The 21,809-nt window shown below is 40.4% G+C and overlaps 1 protein-coding gene across 1 annotated transcript; it reads right to left on the reverse strand.

Annotated features, from left to right (window-relative positions):
• Window positions 1-1,418: 1,418 nt before the first annotated feature.
• Window positions 1,419-18,877, reverse strand: LOC129764456 (cytochrome P450 307a1-like). The gene is made up of 2 exons (XM_055763538.1): window positions 18,224-18,877; window positions 1,419-3,482 (listed from the first exon to the last, which is right to left on the reverse strand). Exons 1-2 carry the CDS (start codon window positions 18,675-18,677, stop codon window positions 2,230-2,232), a joined length of 1,707 nt encoding a protein of 568 aa, XP_055619513.1. The 5' UTR covers window positions 18,678-18,877; the 3' UTR covers window positions 1,419-2,229.
• Window positions 18,878-21,809: the final 2,932 nt, after the last annotated feature.

Here is a 21,809-nt window from a genome sequence, read left to right on the forward strand (position 1 = left end):
TCATTATATTATAGATATGGGTATTTAAAAGACTTATTTTATCCTTTATCCTTTTTGAGATTGCCTTACTGAAAATATGCAAAATCATTGAATTCGCACCAACCAAATGTTACGATTCATAAAAACAGAAATTAAAAAAATCGTTTTTGTACGACGAAGAAGAGTAAGAAGCCAGTTGTCTCATCTTGTCTTAGTCATAGACCAGCTGGCGGTAGACCGCGGACCACCGTTTGGACATCCCTGATATAGACAATATATGGAAAACTTCGAAGAAGCCAACAAAAAGATAGAAATTGAAAATACAGAAGAAAAGAGATTAAGGCAGAGAAAAATAGACTGAAGATTGCCGCCAACACACTGATAAGCGGCCAGACGAAGAATTAAACGACCTAATACTACGATACATTCGATTATCCATTTCCAATCATTTAACTCGTTTACATAAAACATCGTCTATTTTTAAAACGATTCATTGTTGTAACGATTCGATTATTGGGATTAGGAACACTCATTAATGGAATTAGGAAAAATGATGTTTTTGCCAGTTGCAATTAAGACCAAAAGGTGCAAAATGTTTTCCATCATTATAGGCAGTATGAATGCGGAAACGCTCTCATCCGTATGTTTCTCAGTAATGGAACAAATTCCAAGCAAGTAACACGTTTTAGGACGTTGTATATGCGCAAGCAGTAATTTTTAGAGTATACAAACGTTATATGTTGTCTTAGCTGAGCGGTATATGGGTACATCACGGTAAGGCTCAAAGTCTCTATGATACAATACAAAAAACAACAACAACAGCCATCTGATATGGAAAAGTGGTGGGAGAAGATGGATGATATGGTTAACAATGTTACTGTGCAGAAAATAATGGGAGGTATGCAGGTAGAAGTTTATCAGAAATGTCGAAGAATAATTTTCTCATATTTTTCTCCTAAAGGAACATACTTTACTGTAGAGACTGGCGATGATGAGTTTGAGGTGGTGGATCAGTTTGTCTATCTTGGCTCAATGGTAGCGTCTGACAATGATACCAGGAGCGAAATCCAGAGACGCATTATCAATAGTACGACTGCCTATTATGATCTTCATAACTACTCGTCACGCCAGTCACCGGTGAACTCAGGATACTGGGGATACGTTGGGTACTACATGTTGCAAGAATGTCGGACAACTAACCTACAAAAATGGTGTTCATTGGGAATCCGTGGGTAAGAGACGACGGGAAACGCAGTAATCAAGGTAATTAGACCAAGTGGAGGAAGACCTGATGAACGCGGGGTATCCGTGGAATTGGAGAGAAGTAACCACGAACCGAGTGAACTGGAGGAATATTGTGAATCAGGCTATGTTGTGAAGACTGTCGACTGGCTCTATTCGCTTCAGAGTAAGTAGCATCATTTACATTCATGTCAGTTTTATTGTTGTTGCATCACCAGATAGTGTTCAAAATTTTTCTATTATACAACTAATGTCTTGAAACTATTTATCGGCAGTTCGCTGGGTAAACAGAATAATACAATAAAACAGAGTTCTTGCCTAATTTACACAAAAAAACAAAAAAAAATGTCATGAAAAATAAGCATTTTCTAAACTTTTTTTTAATGGGAATGCGATATGGACTAACATTAAATACTCTAATCGCATAACCAACACGCACTCCAGGCGGGCAGGGTATCAAGCATAAAACGAGTATCATTTCGGTAGAGTGCGTGTGTGTGTATATATTCAGTCTTAGCTCTATAAAAAATTATACGTCTGCTCTCGATTGAACTTCTTCCCGCCCTCGATTCTCACTGTAACAATTACTACATAAATGCAAATACAGAATGCTGCTACGAAAGTAAGGACTCCCCCTATAAGGAGATTAGCTGTGCTCAAAAATGTCACTCGCTCTCTCCTCTATATTGCTCGATATTGCTTTCGCTTTCATTTGAACGCTAAACTAGTTTCTTCTCGCTTCACTTGCTACTGCTATCCTAAAGTTATTATGTTTTATAAAAACGAATTTCTCTCAATCATCCTGTGCTACGCGGTATCATCGTTCAGGAATTTATCTAATATATACTTAGGAAAAAAAAAGCTAATGATAACTTGCTTGCTCTCGCGAAAGGAAGCCTTAATCTATATTTTGTATTTGAATGAAACCATGTTCGGCCTGCTAGAATCAAGCCCACACCGGTGATGAAGAAGATGGTAGCTATTTACAACGACAGCCTCAGACTTGTCTCACATGGATCGTTGCGTGAACGCAAGTGGGTAGGTATCCGGTGGAACAGCCACACAGGCAGGATACATTTTGATCGCCTCGGGTCGGTTCGTGTGGACGTTGTACTTCTGCAGAATGTTCGCCAACATGATGAAGCTGAAGCCTCGCACCAGGTTCTGGCCGATGCAGGTCCGCTTTCCGATGCTGAAGGGCAGGAAGTGAGGGATGTTTTTCTTTACCCGCAGTATCTGCTTCTGGTTTTCGTTTAGGGCGTTGATGTTGTTGTGTTTGATGATAGTGTTAAGATCTTGCTTCGCTGTGGGGGAATCTAGCTCCAGATCGGTTCGGATCTGAGCCAAGGTGGCACTCTCGAGGAATCGCTCTGGATTGAAGCGCTTTGGTTCGGTCCAATATTTTTCACTAGTGTTTAAGTCGTAATTGTTGATGAAGACGATAGTGCCTTTGGTGACGCCGTAGCCCGCGATGCAAGTGTCTTCCGTGGCTACATGGGGCACGATGGGTGATGACGAGTATCGCAGCACTTCGAAGATGGTGGCGACCGTGTAAGGCATGGCTTCAGTGTCATAGAGCGTAACATTACGTTTGTTTCCCTCGGTAACGTGATCGATTTCCTGTTGGATTCGGGAACCAATTTCTGGATATTTTGCGATGTAGCCCAGGGCAAGCATTACCAAATTTCCAATGGCTGAATGACCGCCAAGGAAATCCTCCAACATATACATGATGGTGTCGCGACTAACGGTAGGATCCTCTCGGAGGCTCTTCAATAAGGCATCGGTGAAGTCTCGTTCGGGTTCATCCTCTCCGAAGTTCTGCTCCCGTTCATATATGATTCGTTCCAGGATAAAGTTACGGATTTCCGCCGACCAACGGCTAAGTTTGTTCATGTGTTTGTGATAGAACGGTGCCAACCACGGCATGAAGTCAACGGCGTAGCCTTGATTGATTTCCCAGAAAATCTCGTCGAAATGGCGCACCATCTGTTGGAAGCTAGTGTCATCATAGTTGAATCGCACCGAGCACATGTATTGGCTGAACATGTTAGCGCAAGCTTGCATGATAAAAGGTTTCGCCTTGAAATCCTGCCCGGGAATCACCATCGCATCTAGCTGGTCCATGAACTGGAGCATCTCCATGACGCCAACGTCGCTCATCTTCTGGTAGTAACTTGAGGCGTCACTCGGTGAGCAATGCTTGCGGGCAAGATTGCGACGCTTCTGCTGTAAGGTGGACCAATCGCATAGCGCAAGCGCTGGAATGGAATGAAGAAAACAAATCGAAATCAGTACTGTTCATTTAGTTGGTCAGGATACAAGGAAGCAGACTCTCACGCTCTCTCGTTGGGTCGATTCGATTGGAAATGATTCGCAATCACATCTCGCGCGCGCCGGGGACCCTCAATCATAAACAAATATTGAATATTCTGTGCAAGCACAACGGCGTCTCAAGGGCAATATTACTTAAACTTTTTCCGTACTTCGTTTCTTTGCCAACCCCCCATCAAATATCCTCATTCAGTCTTGCACCATTGCGTGTGTACATTCCATGAGTGCGAGTGCCATTAGTCAATGGTTATACGCTAAATGGACATTCTACATAGTCTGCAGCAAAAGCAGAGCACAATGTGGCTCAATCGTAGCCAGACATGCTATTACGAAATGGTGTCCTTCTCCACGACACCAACCGCGAAGAACTTTGCGGGTTTGTGTAGTGATGTCCAATTATTTTAAATTAATCGTTCATCAACTAATTGAATATTTTTCAGCTGTTTGTTATTCGATCGCCGTAACGTTCGAGGCATTTTTCATAGCGTGGCACGAGTTTTTCTATTCCGAGCGCGAAGTGCGTAGCATCCAAATTTTTTAAGTACGATGTAACTGCGTCACGAATTTCTTCAGTATTATCGATTCGTTGACCGCCGAACGCCTGTTTCATCACCGGGAATAAGTGATAGTCGCTAGGGGCGAGATCTGTGGAGTAAGTAGGATGCTCGAACACAGTCCATTTGAATTTTTTCAATTGCTCTTGAGTTACGCGAGCAGAATGGGACCGCGCATTATCGTGGATGAGGAACACTCCTTTCGTCAATAAACCTGGCCTTTTGTTCTTAATCGCGGTTCTTGATCGGTCCGAGACTTCACAATAGTACGGTGATGAAACAGGCGTTCGGCGGTCAACGATTCGATAATACTGAAGAAATTCGTGACGCAGTTACATCGTACTTCAAAAAGTTGGACGCTACGCACTTCGCGCTCGGAATAGAAAAGCTCGTGCCACGCTATGAAAAATGCCTCGAACGTTACGGCGATTATCTAGAAAAATAGAAAATAAAACGTAGATTACGAAAATCGCCTCGTTTTTTGTCCTAACTTTATTTTTCCGCGATTTCTGAGGTACTGAAACTTATTTTTTGAACGACCCTCGTATTAGATGCGCTGCTTTGATCAAACAATGTGGTTGCTTTATATGGTGAAACATTCTCTACACCTATTCAAACATTTCACTCTCTCCGCTATCAAATCCATAGCCGTGCCATTGGCTTTTTTTTTTGTATGCAATCTGTATCGAATTATCACTGATAATTCGTTTTTCGCTTAAATCTCCTTTCAGTCCAGCGGCAGAAAAAATGGGATTGGGAGAGAAGACCATAGTGTTTAGGCGAGTGAGCGAGACTATTCTCCTGTCACTTCCCAACTAAATGGAATTCCAAGCGGGTGCCAGCTTATATGTATACAAATTTGTATGATTTCAATAGCCTGTTTTCGAAGCATTTGTTTAGCTATCGATACAAGTTTTCGGATCAATAATTAATAACCAAATAACCCTTGGACATTTTGTGTTTCGAATGAAGTGATTATGATACCACTCCGATCAGCCGTCAAAGAGGTATTATCTAAGGATGTAACGGATATCCGGTTGCTATCCGATATCCGGCCTATGCGGCCAATATTTGCTATCCGGCCGGATACCGGATATTAGAAAAAATAAATAAATTTTCATTAACACAAGATGAATTATAACAAAATTATAATTGGTTGCGTGTCCGCTACTAAGCGAACGAACATGAGCTCATAACTCAGGGCCCTCAACTGATCATCTTTGTGGGTGGGATTCTAGCTACTACATCCACGCAACAATCATCATGTGACGGTAATGCCAGTCCCTTACCGCTCACATTATGGTCTGCTGCATCGATAATTGTCTTTCTTTTCTATACTGGAATGCAAGTTCAAAGTTTCGAAAACGAGAACGTTACATTGGAGAAACAAGATCTTCAGCGTCAATACTTTTTTCCAATTGAACCAAATGGTATGAAACTCACTTCATTCGAAATGTTTGTTACTTATTGATACAAAAACTTGTTTCAATGGCTCAAAAATTGCTTTGGAAGCAAGCTATTTAAATCACAATATAAGTATAATTCGAGATGGATTACGAGCATCCACAGAACATGCACGAAAGAAGCTCTATGCTTGATTGGACTATTTTTTTTAAGATATCCGTTGAGAATTAATTCAGATGCAACTTCAAGCAAATTCTAAGCCAACGGTAGTCCTACGTCAATCTTGCGGTTGTATCACAGATATAACCCGTGGCATTAATGACGGTTAGTGTCAATTTAACACGAGTGCCCACGTGTTATTCCATTCCATTCCATTCAAAACTCCTTCAGTTCATTCGCCTTTAGCCCTGAGAAGAGCCCATGTGGAAAGAGACTCTGTCCCATACTCCTCCTTTACCTGTCTTTAGAAAGGCAGTCCAATTCCGCTCGACGCTCACCGACAACGATGTTGCTTCGATGACCACCAAGCGAGAAGTGGTGTTGACGTAGTATTCAGAATACAAATTCTGTTTTTTTTTTTATATCTCAGCTGCCCACAGTCGGGTCCGACTTGGCAACTGTTGCGATTATTTTGTTCCTATGTTCATGACTTGAATGTTTCATCCATATTACAGTGTTTCGCAGCTTCAATATTCATAGAACGGCTGTTGCAAAGATAATGAACCGAAAAGATGCAATCATTGAAGCATCGACGTGGCGGATTCCGAAAGGAAGGGAGACGTTGATATGTGTTGCATCAGGTACATTTAAATAGCCCAAAGTTTTTCAAATGTACATTTATAAACTGTGCAATATTTGTAGGCAAACATAAACATCTGGAATTGGTTCTACAATTATAGTCTATGAAACAACGGGAACTTGTAAACAGAGTTTCGACACAAATGCTCATTATGCAGGCTAGAACATTTGCGGTTGATTTTAACATTCCCAAATTGTTCAAGTTGAACGACACATGGTGTTTTAAATTTCAAACAGATTCGCTATTAAAAAAGTGGAAGTTTGTGGAGAAACTCTTTCAGCAGGGAAGACATAAAATTGAGGCAGTCGGTGAAAATTGTATAAAGCGATCCTAGAAAGTGAATGGAATGATCGATGACGACCATCTCGTGAACGAAGATGAGGTACCACTAGCAAGATTAGTCGGGCTACCGAATAGTGATTCTCATATGATCTCAATGATGAATTCGAAAAGCGAAGAATCTTCAACAAAAGATTATCTGATCAAGGAATTGTCAGGATGGTATTGGCGAATGAAATAGATAGCAATGACGGTCAGGATGGAAACGGAGATGACAAATTTGGGTCGATCAATCGACGTGAATTATTCGTTTGCTTCAATTATCGGTTGCACAGTTCGATTGATAACCGATTTTTGCAAAAGTATGCGATTAATCGAACGATTACCAGACATCGCTAGGAGTGTGTGAACTCCACAATCGATGACTTTAATTCCGAAATCATACAAAACAGACACGCAGATCCCATTCAATATTCAAATGAGATATTCCGCAAAAACAAGAAATACAAATTTTTCGTATATTTACCGCATTTGAGGGTCAAGTTCGCGGCGGTGTGAATCCTTGGCCGTCGCCGATTAGCAGCCCCGGCCCCAGCCCCAGTGCAGAGCAGAAGTCGAGTCGAATCGATCGAGGTCTAGATAGCAGTAGTAGACTCAACCAGCAGCTCTCGATCAAGTAGGCTTAGCAGCAGCACACGCATATGCACGCGAATAGCTGTCTGTCGTCATCCGTTGTCCGTTGCCGTTTGCTGCCGCCAAGATTGCGGAAGTTCGCACAACCGGTGGCTGCGACGACGACTCTTTCGCCCGTGCAGCAACAAACAAACGAGTGTGTCGCACGAGACCTCGCCGAAGGTTGACAGTTTTATGTAATGCGCGCGGGGGAGAGCAGTCAAGAGTGCGATAACCGGTTGTTTTGTTTATTTATATTGTGGGATCCACGTCTGTTGTTTTTTTTTCTTGCTCTCCTCTTGCAAACTTCTCTACTGGCACGCGATGAATCATTAATCGGTCATATGCAGATTCCTTCGGTGGCTATTGATCGCTTGTTGACTTTTTTGTTGTTTTTTTTTCTCGTATGTATGAGTATGTGATGCCGGAAGGATCCAGGTGGAAGGAATGCTGAGGGGACGTGGATTATTGTATAATATGCGCCGACCTTCAGGGTTTACGAATTCCGGGTATTTGGGTAACGAGTCATCGACAAGAATCAGGAAGTGTGTTGATCGGAAGACAGCTATGCCAACTGGTTTTAGGATATTGTAAATAAACCATAGACAAGAATGACAATCACATGTTGGTTCCTACATTCAGCCAGGCTGGCAATTTCTTCAAGGCTGGCTTAATAGGTCAGGATGTCGAATTGTATGAAGCAAATGATTTAGAACATCGGTACACTATCCTAGAATAAAGATGTGCCATTCCCTCATTAGATGTTCATCCGAATCATAGTGAGTGGATTCGATCGACTCGCAATGAAAAAAACGCAGCTCTTCAGCTCACTACGGAGCTGGAAAGTTGAAGAGCAGAGCTCTATAGCTGTAGAGAGTTGTGGAATTCGAATGAACAAAGCGCCTACATCACACTTCGTGTGATGACGTCAATTTTTTTTCGTTTGTCTTCCATTCATTTGCGTTGACGACATTGAGCTTCATTTTACGAGTTTGTGAAGCGTGAAAGATAATAACGGATTTTAAGGCGGAATGGACGCAGTTTTAAAATAAAAAAGTAGAATGAAAAACAACTTTTTTTGCAGGTAGTGAAAAAAATATATACCAAAATTGTGTATGAAAATAATTTTATATTATAATGTTTAAATTTTTTGGAAGTAGGCGGGGTAGTAGTTTGGAAGTAGTGAGGGGCAGGACAACGTGCTTCAAGTTATTAAATAATACCTAGTATAAATTTCCAATTTAAAACTGCCATCGGGCTGGTTAATCTGATAGAGAATAGTTTGCCTCGTAAAAACTAATGTCGTATCTAGATGTCTGTGTGGTTGGTGAATGTAAATAAACGAAATACTTTACATCTAAAGTATTTCGTCTGAAATTCATAGCCTACCCTTTATACATACCGTGTCTATGCGACGCAGCCCTGTCACCTATATTTCGCCCGTTTTTGAGGATTGTTCCAGCCCTGCATTATTCAACCCAATCACGCAGCACAAGTTCTCGGCCTCTTTCGTATCCGGACTGCGGTGAAGGTGAGTCGTGTTCTGAGAACCGAAATATTTATATAGCATGTCCAAAATGGCTGGTGTCTTTGTGGTTAAAATCACACAATGTCGACATCGCAAAAACTGTCTTCATCGCGGATATCGCCACCAGATATCACTGTACACTGTCATCGCGGATTGGCTGGAATCTTCGCTAAGCTCAAATGTATAGATTTTCGGGCTAGGTTGCATCGAAAACCTATATATTCCAAACGAAAATCAAAATGACAGATCCAGACAACCAGTGAATATGAGCAAATGAACTTTTGTTCTTCAATATGTTTTGAAGTTTATTTATCCACCCAGTGTCACTTTCATCTTGATTATTCAAGATGCCAGAATTGAATTTCATGTTAGCCAAATGAATATTAGCTGTTGTTTACTTTTAACCTGAGGCAGCTGTGTGCGGTTGGTTTTTATCTCTGCCGATGTTACCGTTTCGCCAAACAAAATACTACGCGATTTCCTGCAGAGTTCGTTTCATCGAACTCGTTTTTGTTCTCCAAATGGTCAGCCTGACTAATTTTTTTTAGTTTTGAATTTTGACTCAAAATCAATGCCAGAACGAATATCGTTTCGAATGTGATGAATATCAATGCCGCATTCATTCATTATAGCAAATTTGTTCATGCATCAGCAATATGAACAAGATAAACTCGTTTGTTATTGTCATCAATATAATGACGGTTGTGTGTTTCAAGCTGAAAAAAGTCATTTACTCTGAAATAAAATCATATTCGTTACTCGTGAATATTTGTTGATATTCTGAGACACTGATCATATGTATCAATCTCTTCTGAAAAAGAATGTGAGAATACATTTCCTTTGAAATCAATATTTTTTATTGACCTTTGGTATTTCTTCTAGGTTTCGGCGCCACGTAAAACAGAGGAAGAGTGGAGAGGGTAATGTGTGGTATTACTTCACGAAGCCAAATTTCGCTATTGCCACTTTTTGGTTTCGACGTCGAACCGTAATATGAAACGACACTCAAAAGGAAAGCATCCCTTCGTATCTTTCGAGCGAAGTACGGTGATGAAAATCATTACTCCATCCTGTGGTGATAACGAAGCAAGAGCAGCAGACGAATGCTTCGAATTCGTGGAGATATGTTATACAGTCGAAAATATTGCTTTGTTGATAAAGTATGTTTTGAAACCATTTTATTATGACTTCAAAATAACCGCAATTGTTACGGAGTGTTCGACACCTCAACCGCTACGCTCATTCGTTAAATTAAGTTGTTCAGACTGCCGTAGCGAAATCCATCAAGGTGATGATTAAAAAAGTAAAATATTCGGAAAAAGTTTTACAGAAAATGTCGAACAAAGCAGCACTGAAGCTTAAGCAGGATGTTCCAACTCGTTGAAACTCGTCCTCTGAAAGGCTTGAGCATGTTTTACTAAACATAAAACCAATAGTTTCTATTTTGGCTTTTCTGGAACATAAGTTTTGGGGCAACTGTTGATATCTCTCCAGAGCAGAATGAGTCTCTTTCCAAAACGTGTGTCCAGAATACATTCAAGGCGTGTTATCACTATAAATAAAAGCGCATACAATGAGGCTTGGACAACAATTCGAAAAGCCTGACGAAATCATCGAACCGCAAGATTTGAAGTCACAAATTTCTAGGTCACCCATTCAAAGAAACACCCACTTTCAAAGTGGACGTCATTTTTAAATTACTCCACTCCATGAGATGTTTGCTGACAGCTGAGAATCTGAAAATGGATGAGTATCCGATACGACAATTTCATTTAACACTTTATGAAGAATCCACTACCTGAACTCAAGGATACGATGAGCCGAATAGATCAGAGATCAAGGCTTTTCGTTCCACAATGATTTACATTTTCAAATACATTAACAAGGGTTCGGACCAAGCTATCGTGCAGTTCAAAGAGCAACTCATTCAGGCACCATTTCAGGAAAGACTGGAAGAGATAGTCATTGACAAGTGCGTAGAATATCGGCAGATGAGATTCATGATGTCTTGCGAAGCAGCTCATCGTCTGTTGGGCTATCCGCTATGAGGCATGTCGCACGTAATTGTGGGGTTGAAAATTTACGAGCCTGGCAAGAAGACGATCATGTTTGAAGACGTAGACGATCAACAGACGCTTGAACGGGCAAATAGCCGAAAGAACTCGTCACAATTGACTGCATACTTTAAGCTGTGCGCGAGCGATGCACAAAATGATACACTACGCTACCTCCAGGTGCCCACGCGATTCACGTGAAATTCGACTACGCATTGCTGGACAGAACGAAAGCGGAATACATGCGACATTATTTCCCGAATTCGCTGAGTTCACGGCCTCACTGGGCTTGACGGCCTCATTTTCGACGAAGCAGTGATGCTTTTGCGAGCCCTTCTCGAATTGATTGATCGCACTCGACGCAGTTTTACGTTGCTTGTTATTATCAAGGGCTCAGAGCAAGCCGTCATCCAGTCTTCCGGTCGATTTTTTTTATCTGTTGCCTTTGTTTCAAATTTACACTCTGCGAAAAAACATGCGGGCAAATGCTGGTCAGCGAGAGTTTGGTTGGAAAAAGTCGGTTTAGGCCACTTACAAATTTCGGTCTCCGATCATGGCTCAGAGAAGTATATATACCTCGCACCGAACATGGTGATGAACAATGAAAATCAAGTGATCGACTGGGTGATGTTGTTCTGTTGAAGGTACAGAACAAACGTACCATGGAGCTTAATGAAATTATTATGAGAAAGATTCACGGTCACGAGCGCATGCTCATGGGTAGCAACACAATCGTTGTAAAAGATAATCAGAATCGAGATATTCCTGTGCTGTAGCCAGAACACGTGGCTCATCGATTACCTAACGGTTTTGAGGTTATGAGATTTGAACGCTTTTCAACTGTACTCGGTTAATAGTAAAAAAATTTGTAGCAACCGCCTCCTACGATGCGGACGTATCAGTCAAATGTTTGATTCAGATTGATTGATTTCTCGAATTGATTTCGGCTCTGGGAGTGAAGTCGGTCTGGAGTCATTCAAACGGCGTTTCCTGTGAGATCGGCCTTCAGCATGACTATTGATAAGTCGCAAGAGCAAACATCCCGGAAAATTGGCATTGTTGTGTACGAGCCTGTGTTGCTCGCATTGGCCAGTTTGACGAAGTCTTCGTGCGTAACGTTGTTTTCGGTGAAGTGATAGGAGGTAGAGATCCAACAAACAATTCAGAACTATAAATAAGTATACCTAACGATTAAATGCTGTACAGAAGTATTCATTGCAGAATTAATCGAATTCTCAAATAACCTACTGAATGAAGACCGAGTAAGTGGCGCCAAACCCGGTAACCACATCTCATCAAACATACGCACACATACTCCCACTCCCAGCGCGATTTAAGCGAAAAAATTGAATGACCAATTTGAACAAACTAAACAACACCAGGGCTCATTTGTTCAATGAGTATGCGGGAAGCTTATGAAAACAAGAGACTGAGCCGCTAGCTCTCAACTAAGTGATACTAATAAAAAATACGCAAGTAATACTTACGTTGAGAACACAAAAGTTTCACTTGAAACGTTAGTGCTATCCAAAAAGAAGAAGAAGGAAGGAAGAAGAAGAAGAAGGTAGCTGGATAAATATCTTGCAGAGCCAAGCCTTGCCAGGAAAGAGGATCCACTTTTATGGTGGAAAATTAGGAGCTAGTCTATCCAAAGCTTTACGAGTTAGCATTCCGGCGACATCAGTTCCTTGTGAAAGACTGTTATCCAAGCCTGGACATACAGTAATGGAGAAAAGAAATAGATTATCGGAGCACCTTTCACAGATGCTATTCCTCAACCATAATCTGTAAACAAAAATCGAAAGTGAAGATAAATAGCTTGAATTTGAATAGAAACAATCCATCATTATGCTAAATATTCCACTGCGGACCTCGAGTGTCTTCATTGTTTTGAAATTCAAACAATCAATAACGCCTTTTGTTATTTTCTAGCAGCCATAATATTTGTTAGAAAGGCACTATATGACACGTCCCGAAGAACTGCCTTCATAGATTTATTTTACTGTGTTTTTTTTAATAATATGATTGGTTATAATACACTATGGTATGTTTTGGATTCTGGTAAATTGTAATTTAACATGTTATCAATTTTTTAACCATTATCCAATAATTTCTGATATGACAGTTCCAGTTCATTTTCTAATAATTTTTGATGGCAGCATTTGCAGCATTTGTAGTGTGCCGCTTCTGGTAGAAACTCTCATTTTGGATTTTGGCATTTGTGAATATATATGTTTACCGGAAAGTATGGAAGTCTCAGTTTGCATGCTATCTCTAAAGAAAACATATCTTTCAGATACAATTGTACCAACAACCGAAAAAAAATTACTGAGCTGACGAGCTGTTCCAAATGATCCGCTCACTTGTGAGAGATGATCGACTCTTAGCCGCCAACCGCGATGAGCTGATTTCTATCCTAGAAGAGGAATATCGTGGTCTACCCCTCGAAAAACTTCGTCGCAGAAAGGAGTAAAACTTGAAAAACCTGTTCCACGCTATTCATTGGAGAGAAATGAAGGTAGGTTTCTAGCATAGTGTAGCATAGTATGGATACATAGTACAACCCTTCTCCTGCCCCATGTGCATCCGAATCCCAACGGTGCAATCGCAGATTCCTTCATGTTCCCAATGGCTTTTCTCTATTCCTTCCTCTATCGCTATGTTTATATCCTGAGAAGCATTCCAATTTATGATATAACCTGTTCAGCAGCAGCAGCATGATCATGCATCGCCGTCAAGGAAGCGCAGAGACGAAGAAGCGTTGGTGGCAAACAGACGCCCGCAGCACAAAATTATAATGTTTATGCAGGAAAGAAAATGAACGACTTGTTGCAGCAACGCGGCAAATGTAGGTTATCATATCCATTTAAATTTTGAGTCTCAGTTCAATTGTTAGTGCGTTCTGTATGAGAATGAGTAGGTAAAGGCAAATCGAAAAAGCTGAATTTCATTCATTCATCGAGGCATGTTCTCTCTCTCCGATGACGTTGTTTTGGATGATCATTTAATCATTACAGCGATCGTAGCAGCGGACATGAAATATTCATATGTGATCACTGAGGAACTAGTTTGAGATGTTGTTCAATTTAACTCTAGTCAATTAATGTAACGCTAAATTCTATGTTTAAGCCTCCGCAATGCTTTTATTCTACAGGTACATCGCTACGGGTGGCGAAATCGCCGATCGGAAAAATTCTTCTCTGTTTGACGAAGACAAAACAAATTGCGCAAAGTACGAAACACTGCCTGCGCTAACCTGTCAGCATAAACAAAACGGTACAAAAAGGTTTCCCACCTCGATCGCTCGGGGCCACTACATAGAACGGTGCCGAAAGAGGCGGAAATCAATCAGCGAAAAAGATTGCAACGTGAGTGCAAATAACAAAAAAAAAAAAAAATGGAGGGAAAAAAACGAGAACGGTTGCTACAATCGAGTAGTCCAGAACATTAACACACCACGCCTCGTCGCCTACTATTCATTTTATTTCTGTTCTGTTTCGTAAATGTGTAACTTTTCATGTTCCGGGAACACACTTTACTCACCGCCTGTTGCGCTATCGCGTGGCGTGAAATTAAAATCGGAACAATGTGCAGTAATTGCACTTTTCTCCGATATGATCGCGATCGCGGATTTGACGCCGTCCAGCGCAGCATTTCAGTTCTACAGAGTCCCACCACGCGAAGAAGCCACGCCACGGCAACAACAGTGGAAGGAAAGAGAAAAAACAAGCGCATAAATAAATTGAGAGTTGTTGATTTCGCTCTCTGACTGCGTGTTGTTAGAGCAACACACCTGAGGACAGGGTTGCCAATAGTATTTTTAAAAAAACTGGAAGATTGCTCTTGAAAAAAACTGAAAGAAAACTGGATCCTGTAAAACCGTTCTATTTGACGAAAATCGGGTTTGATTTACCTAAAATGATTCCAATGCTTGATAAATGAAATTTTCTTCAAAGCATCGTGCAGTATTTATATGCAGTACATATAATGACAAAATAAACCATTAAGTAATCATATCATTCGAGCAGACGAAAATGACGTTTCTCACCACTCGAACATTACTGCGAAACAATATTTGAGGAGTTTTTTTTCTAGAACCTGTAGAAAGTACGGTTTTATTCAGGCAGAACTTGAAAAAACTTGTATTTATTGATTCATGGCTATAAAATCATTGATAGGAGATTGTCGCAAAACTGCGACAATTGTCCCACAATATTATTCCAATACCAATATGAATTTTTATTACTTTTTAATATTTTTGTACCTATCGAATGCACCCAACAGTCTATTGCAATTTAATTATAATTTTTTTCATAGTTAATTGCGAATAAGAATAGCGTTGAAAATAAGGCTTCTAATTCGCCATATATCCGCGTTAGGAAAACGTATTGCGGTCTGCACATGTATAGTTATCTTTCGCACAGTCCAGAATGAAATTACTGATATTAACTAGTGATGAAATTGATACTGGTTTCCGGATACCGGATATCCGGCCAGCTTCGAACTTATGTTAGCAAATTCAAAATTAAGAGAAACGGCATGTGACATGTAGGAAAAAAAGCGTTAAATGTTAGGAAGCAATAAACACATTTTTAAAAACAAATTCTGAACGAATATTTTTTTTTTCGTTTAGAATAAACTAGCTAACCCGGCAAACGTTTCTCTGTCATATGAATTATTTCTAAAGAAGTCTGTTTGGTGAAAATATAACGAATATAGTTTGAGAGAGTTTGTATGTTATCGTTCAGATCTGTAAAACTTATCTGACTGATGATTTTAATTGCGAATGTGTAGTCAATTTTATTGAATTCTATCCATCTTAAATATCCTTCAAAATATTCTATTATTCTAGTTTGTGTGAAGGCAAACTCAACGATGTATAGACGACGCAGGTATTTTCAGCTGATCTCCTGTGATGATGAGTTATACGTACGTGCGAGAAACCTTGTTTTATACATAAGATATCCTATTTAATAGTGTATCATGTTTTCTACATAGAATCTGGAACAGTTGTTTTTTCTTCTGATAATGATGTTATATTATAATAATGAAATTTTTGTAAGTGTATGAAAAAATTCTAATCTTTAACATCTGCAAATCGCTTCAACTACTTAAGAGAAGATCAAAATTATCTGATTGCAATCTTTTTAGACCCAGGACCATTCAGGAGGATTCTGAGAATGAGAGCTCATTAGCGTTTTCAACACCTGTTAATCGAAACGAAAGCGATGAAACTGAATAAAACATTTATAAATGAGTTGATAATAGTTCAATTTTAATAGTCTTTTTGATATGTCAGTAATCACACCTTATTTATAATTACGTGTGAATGATGTTTGTATGCTATTGTGTTATAATTGATCTATTGTAATAAGAATTTTTTGACGTAGGATTACGTCTTTCGGGAACATATTGGGGTACAAATTGAAAATCGAAAATCGAGCACATCGTGAAAATTGTCCAATTTCAAACGATTATTGCTCAGTTATTTTATGATGGATTGATGAAATTTTCGCGTCAATCGATTTCGGCACTCCATAACAATTTTTTATATTGAAGAAAATAATATATGTCATGAAACTAACTATCGAACAATTGAAAAATCTCTACCCCTATACTAACGGAAATACCCACTTCTGATTGGTCGAAATTGACGACACATGCGGCGGGTCCCTAACAGAGACATCAAAACCAAGCTGCCTGGGGGAAATTGGCATTGCAAATACATGAAAGTAGGGGGAACTTTTGTTCTTACCGAAATGAACTCCCTAACAGAGACATTAAAATCAAGTCAAAGATTTTAACGATCTAGCTCTTCAAACATATTCAAAATCAACAGATGGCCTAACGTCAACTATGCGGTCGTGTCTCGGACACAACCCTCCTGTGACTTTTTTCTAATATCCGGTATCCGGTCGGACAGCAAATATTGACCGGATAGGTCGGATACCGGATAGTTAGCGGATATCCGTTTAATCTCTAATATGAACTCCATTCATGAAATATTGATGCTCAAGCAATTGGAAATGTTGAATTCGTCCGCTACAAGATGGCTCTTGCTGGAATCCGTCGTTAGACATAACTTAGAGCCGACCGAAACAAAATAGTGAAACTAGTTTTGAATCTTTTGAACGACTTGATGACTAAGTCACTAAATCTGTTTTTTCTGGAAGATTCCAGCTTAAACTGGAAAATTGGCAACCCTGCCTGAGAAGGTAAATAGTATGATCACGGCGCTCGCTTGAGACTCTCGTCTAAGCGCCAGAAAGTTGTGTTTATGTGAAAATGGGCAACGAAGGATTGCACATTTGCCGCATGTAAATATCTGAAGCCGTTTCAGATATGCGACCTGTCGCGGTCGGCAGTCTGTTCTGTATCGAAAATATTGAGGTAGGCCTCCGATAGGTAGCGAGATAGCGCGTAATAAATCCGCGCGAAAATTTAAAAAAATTCCAAAATATTTCACGAAACCTGTTTAAACGTTGAAATTCCAGAGATGTGCGTCATTTGCAAATAACTACGCATTTTTGGTGTTTGCTTGTCAATGAAAGAGGAAAAAAATCGGATTGGGAGAAGGCATTAGATGGAGACTCCATCACAACGTTAACGCGGGTAACTTCCTTCAAGTAATTTCAATTCGTACACATGATAATCCAGAAAACGAATCAATCAAAATCAAATCACTACAGACTTTCGTCCACAAGGATAGACCCCTTAACTTCCTCTATTCATATTGTTAATTTTAATTCAATTCTTTTTGCATGATGCAAATCCCATTCCGGGAAATAATACCGAATTACATGCGAAAACAAACAAAAAATACAAAATAAGTTTTTTGTAGTCCAGAGTGTTGGAAATGGCAAGCAAAACCACTGCGGCACTATCTTGGTTGGTTATGTGCGATGGGCGTCACACGAACTGAGTTTCTGGGCCACGGGAGAAAGTGAAACCTGGCCGTGGCATCATCAGCGCGAAACGATGCGAGATTTCCAGTGAGGTCCCCTAAAGAGGATGAAAAATGTGCAAAACAAATCACTGCGCCAACGGCGACGTGATTGCAAGGCGGCTTTAAGGCGAGTGCCACACCACTGCTGGTCGAAGTGATCATTCAAATCCGGATAAACTTTTTTTTTACTAACACGAAGTACATTTCGTTTGCGAAAGTGTCTTAGCCAATGGAATGAACAACAAATATTTGCTTAAGGAAATCCAACAAGATAAGATGTAACGTGTGTAAATAATATTGATCCAATTCTCTGGACCAAGAACATCCTAAACAAACATCCAGCAACAATATCAGGCTGAGCAAATACTGATTAACCAACCCAGCATGAGAGTTGCGAAATCCCTGAACAGACACACAGTTTTGTTTACTTACAATTATTGCGATCTCCTCCGAAAAGCTTATGGAACCGTAAGAAGTCGGGCCTTCCGCCAAAGTATCGTCCGTTCTGATTCAGTACCTCCCGGATCAGCTCGAGGTTGTTCACTACCAAGCACCGGTTCGTACCGAGCGTCAGGCTGTACACATCGCCGTACTTTTTCGCGAGCGCCGTGAATCCTTCGAACGGCACTTCGTACTTTCCCAAGATCGCTAGACTGCCAAGTATTGGCCACGGCATAGGCCCAGGTGCCTGGGGAATCGAAACCGTATCATCGACCTGCTGCTGCTGCTCGGAATCTTCCGGCTGCTGTTGTTTCTTCGTTAACCGCACCGAACGTCGAACTGTTTGAACTCGCACTTTCCGATGCCACTCGTACAGAATTTTAAAGTAACACAAAATCGATAGAACGATAGTCACAACCGCGAGCACCAGACCGGTATAAGCCATCGCGATCTTCCAAAATATTCACTAAAATGTCCTGGCCAAATATCACCACTTCCAGAACTTAGTTGTGATGATTTAACAAGTTTTCCGGATGACCAATCCGGTGGACGCTAACATCAACCGTATAACAATAATCAACAAATCGGGATGGGAAAAGTTAAAACTGTTTCATAAATAAGTAAAAGCTAGACTGATCGATTCCGATCGGCCGCGATCGTTTAAATAGTTTGCCCCACGAGTAGCGCGCGCCACCAACCCACTAAGAAGTGCCCACAGCGGGGAAAAGGAACGGCGCGCGCTCGTCTCTCACTGCGTAAGCTCACGCGCCCGAGCGGATGGCAGAGAAAGAGAGCGGAAACTTAAGATAAAAGAGAGCGCGCGAGAGAGGCAAAGAGATTGAGCGGGTGTCGCGAGTGTGCGCATCGCAAGATCAATAAGGAGAACATCGTCTGAAAATCGTGGCATGTTCTAAAGTGGAAGGATTTTCCGGGTTAAATTGTGTGCGCGCTGGGGCACTTATGAGGGGCCGGTCGGGGGGAAAAGCAAAGGATCCACGCAATGGTGTGGCGACGAGAGAGCGAAGCTATTAGTGAGCGAATCGATCGAGTGAAATCTCTACAGCTAGACGCAGAGAGTGTAGCGGATGAACAGCGAGCAAATGGTCACATTTCGGGTTGTGTGCTGCAGATGAGAGGATGATGGCGAGGCTACGCCCGGCTGATTAGATCTGATGGAGTCCCTCGGTGCGTTCTGAAACAGGGTTAGTTTAGGATAGTTTGAAGAACACATGACTGAAAGCTATTTCGTTTAACGCCGAACCTATGATTGGTAAGCTTACCGGCAGCATACTAAAATTTAGAGAAATTTAAATAAATAAATCTTGAATTAAATAAACGAACCCACTATGTCTCTTATTTTCCTTCAACCTATTCTAAAAAGTGAAATTACCATCGCACGAACCGTGATATGTAGTTCACTTCTAAATTATAGAATTAATTCTCGATCCCTATTGTACCTTCCGTACGCAAAACCTTTGATACTACTCATTAGGAATATAGTCTTCTATCATCTTTATTCGTTGATTTTATAATATAATTCTGCTGAGAAGATTATTCTCGCCAGGATGTGTCTGTGTCTACTAATAATGTTCAGTTTATATCCCCTCGAGTGTAGCTTCCGATCGAGACAAATATTCAGAATAGGACATGTTTATCCGTTTATGTTATTCTTATTTTCGATAACGCTGGGCAACATGTCGCAAAAGTCGGTGAAATATGCTTCAAAATGTTTTCCTTACACGTCGTATTTATATCGGATATGCATCGGAGGGAATTTTTTGGCGAAAAATCCTTCTACCAAAACCGCTTCCAAAGATTCCGGCAAAATATGTGTGATGATAACCATTCAACCATTGAATAATGGTTTAGTATTCATGGTTATTTGTAACGTGATGGCATTGGTGGTCATATATCGGACAACTCTAATCCAATTGAGTGGAAAGAACGAGCGCTTGAAAAATAACATTCGTTTACTCGTTGCATTTGATGACACCCATAGTTGTCAGTTGTAGTAACATAATATGAATCATTCGTCTCGCGTAGTTCGTATGATTCTGCTGCTTCATGACGCATGGAGAGATTTGATATATAGTGAGTGAGAGGCCAAAAATAATATAAACTTTCAGCACAGAAACCGATTATGACTGTTTTGGTTTGCATTCTCGCGTACCATGAATTGCGAACCGAAGCAGAGTTCTCTCGTTCTCTTTTGTGTCATGACTCGTAGCATGGAACATCAAACGAATGAAACTGGGGGATGTGACTTCTGCGAGATCATATTCGAACAAATGTATTTTATCACTTGTGTTTAAAATATGTTTGTAAGTTTAATTTCAATTTTACTTAGCTTTTTTGTTAATATTATAAATCTTGTCATGCTTTTTAGAAATGAAAGGACAAATAAATCGGAATTTGCCCATTTTGTGGCATTTATTTAACAAAAATCTCGACCTAGTCAGCGGATGTATATTTTGTTTCTCGCGATTCTTAACAATTTGGATACTGTCCGTTCCGTTGCAGCATGGAAAAAATGTAACCATCCCCTTTTCGATTATCCTCGTTGAATAGCAATTTTTTTATTTTGACGTGGGACTACGTCTAACCGGAATATATGGGGGGTTAAATGGAAACCTAAACACAGAACATGCAGGAAAAGATGAAAGATTCCGAATATTTATAACTCGAACATTTCTTACTGGATCGGAAAGATGTTTGCATCAATTGATAGGGACTTTTTCTACGCTTCTATCGCAATTAACAGAATGTTATTTTTCATTAGATAAACAATTGAATAACTGTAAAATGTTAAGCGTTATCTAAACGCCCTAACTGCCTCATTTTGATTGGTCGGATCTACGGTTTCCCTAACACAGCCATCAAAACCAAGCAGCTTTGGGTAAATCGGCATTGCAAATACATGAAAGTATGGGGACTTTTGTTCTCACCGAAATGTGTTCCCTAACACAGACTTCAAAACCAAGCAGCGTTGGAGAGATCGGCAATGCAAATGAAAATCGGGGGTATTCTTGCTCCGACTGAAATGTGTTTTCCTAACACAGATTTCAAATACATGGAGCTTAGGGAAATTGGCATTGCAAATACATGCAAGTCGGGGGTGCTTTTGTTCCGACTGAAATGTGTATCCCTAACACTGACTTCAAATCCAAGGAGTGTGGGGAAATTGGCATTCCAAATACATGTAAGTCGGGGGCATTTTTGTTCCGACTGAAATGTGTTTCCCCAACACAGACTGTAGAACCAATGTGTCTGAAGAAATTGACATTGCAAATTAATACAAGTCGGAGCATTTTTGTTCCGACTGAAATGTGTTTCCCTAACACAGATTTCTAGTAAATGGAGCTTAGTCAAATTGGCATTGCAAGTACATGCAAGTCAGGGGTTGTTTTGTTCCGACTGAAATGTGTTTCCCTGACACAGACTTCTAATTCATGGAGCGTGGGGAAATCGGCATTGCAAATACATGAAAGTCGGGGGTATTTTTGTTCCGATTGAAATGTGTTTCCCCAACACAGACTGTAGAACCAATGTGTCTGAAGAAATTGACATTGCAAATTAA

This window comes from Toxorhynchites rutilus, chromosome 1, assembly GCF_029784135.1.
Source record: "Toxorhynchites rutilus septentrionalis strain SRP chromosome 1, ASM2978413v1, whole genome shotgun sequence".
In the NCBI taxonomy this organism is placed as follows: Eukaryota; Metazoa; Arthropoda; class Insecta; order Diptera; family Culicidae; genus Toxorhynchites; species Toxorhynchites rutilus.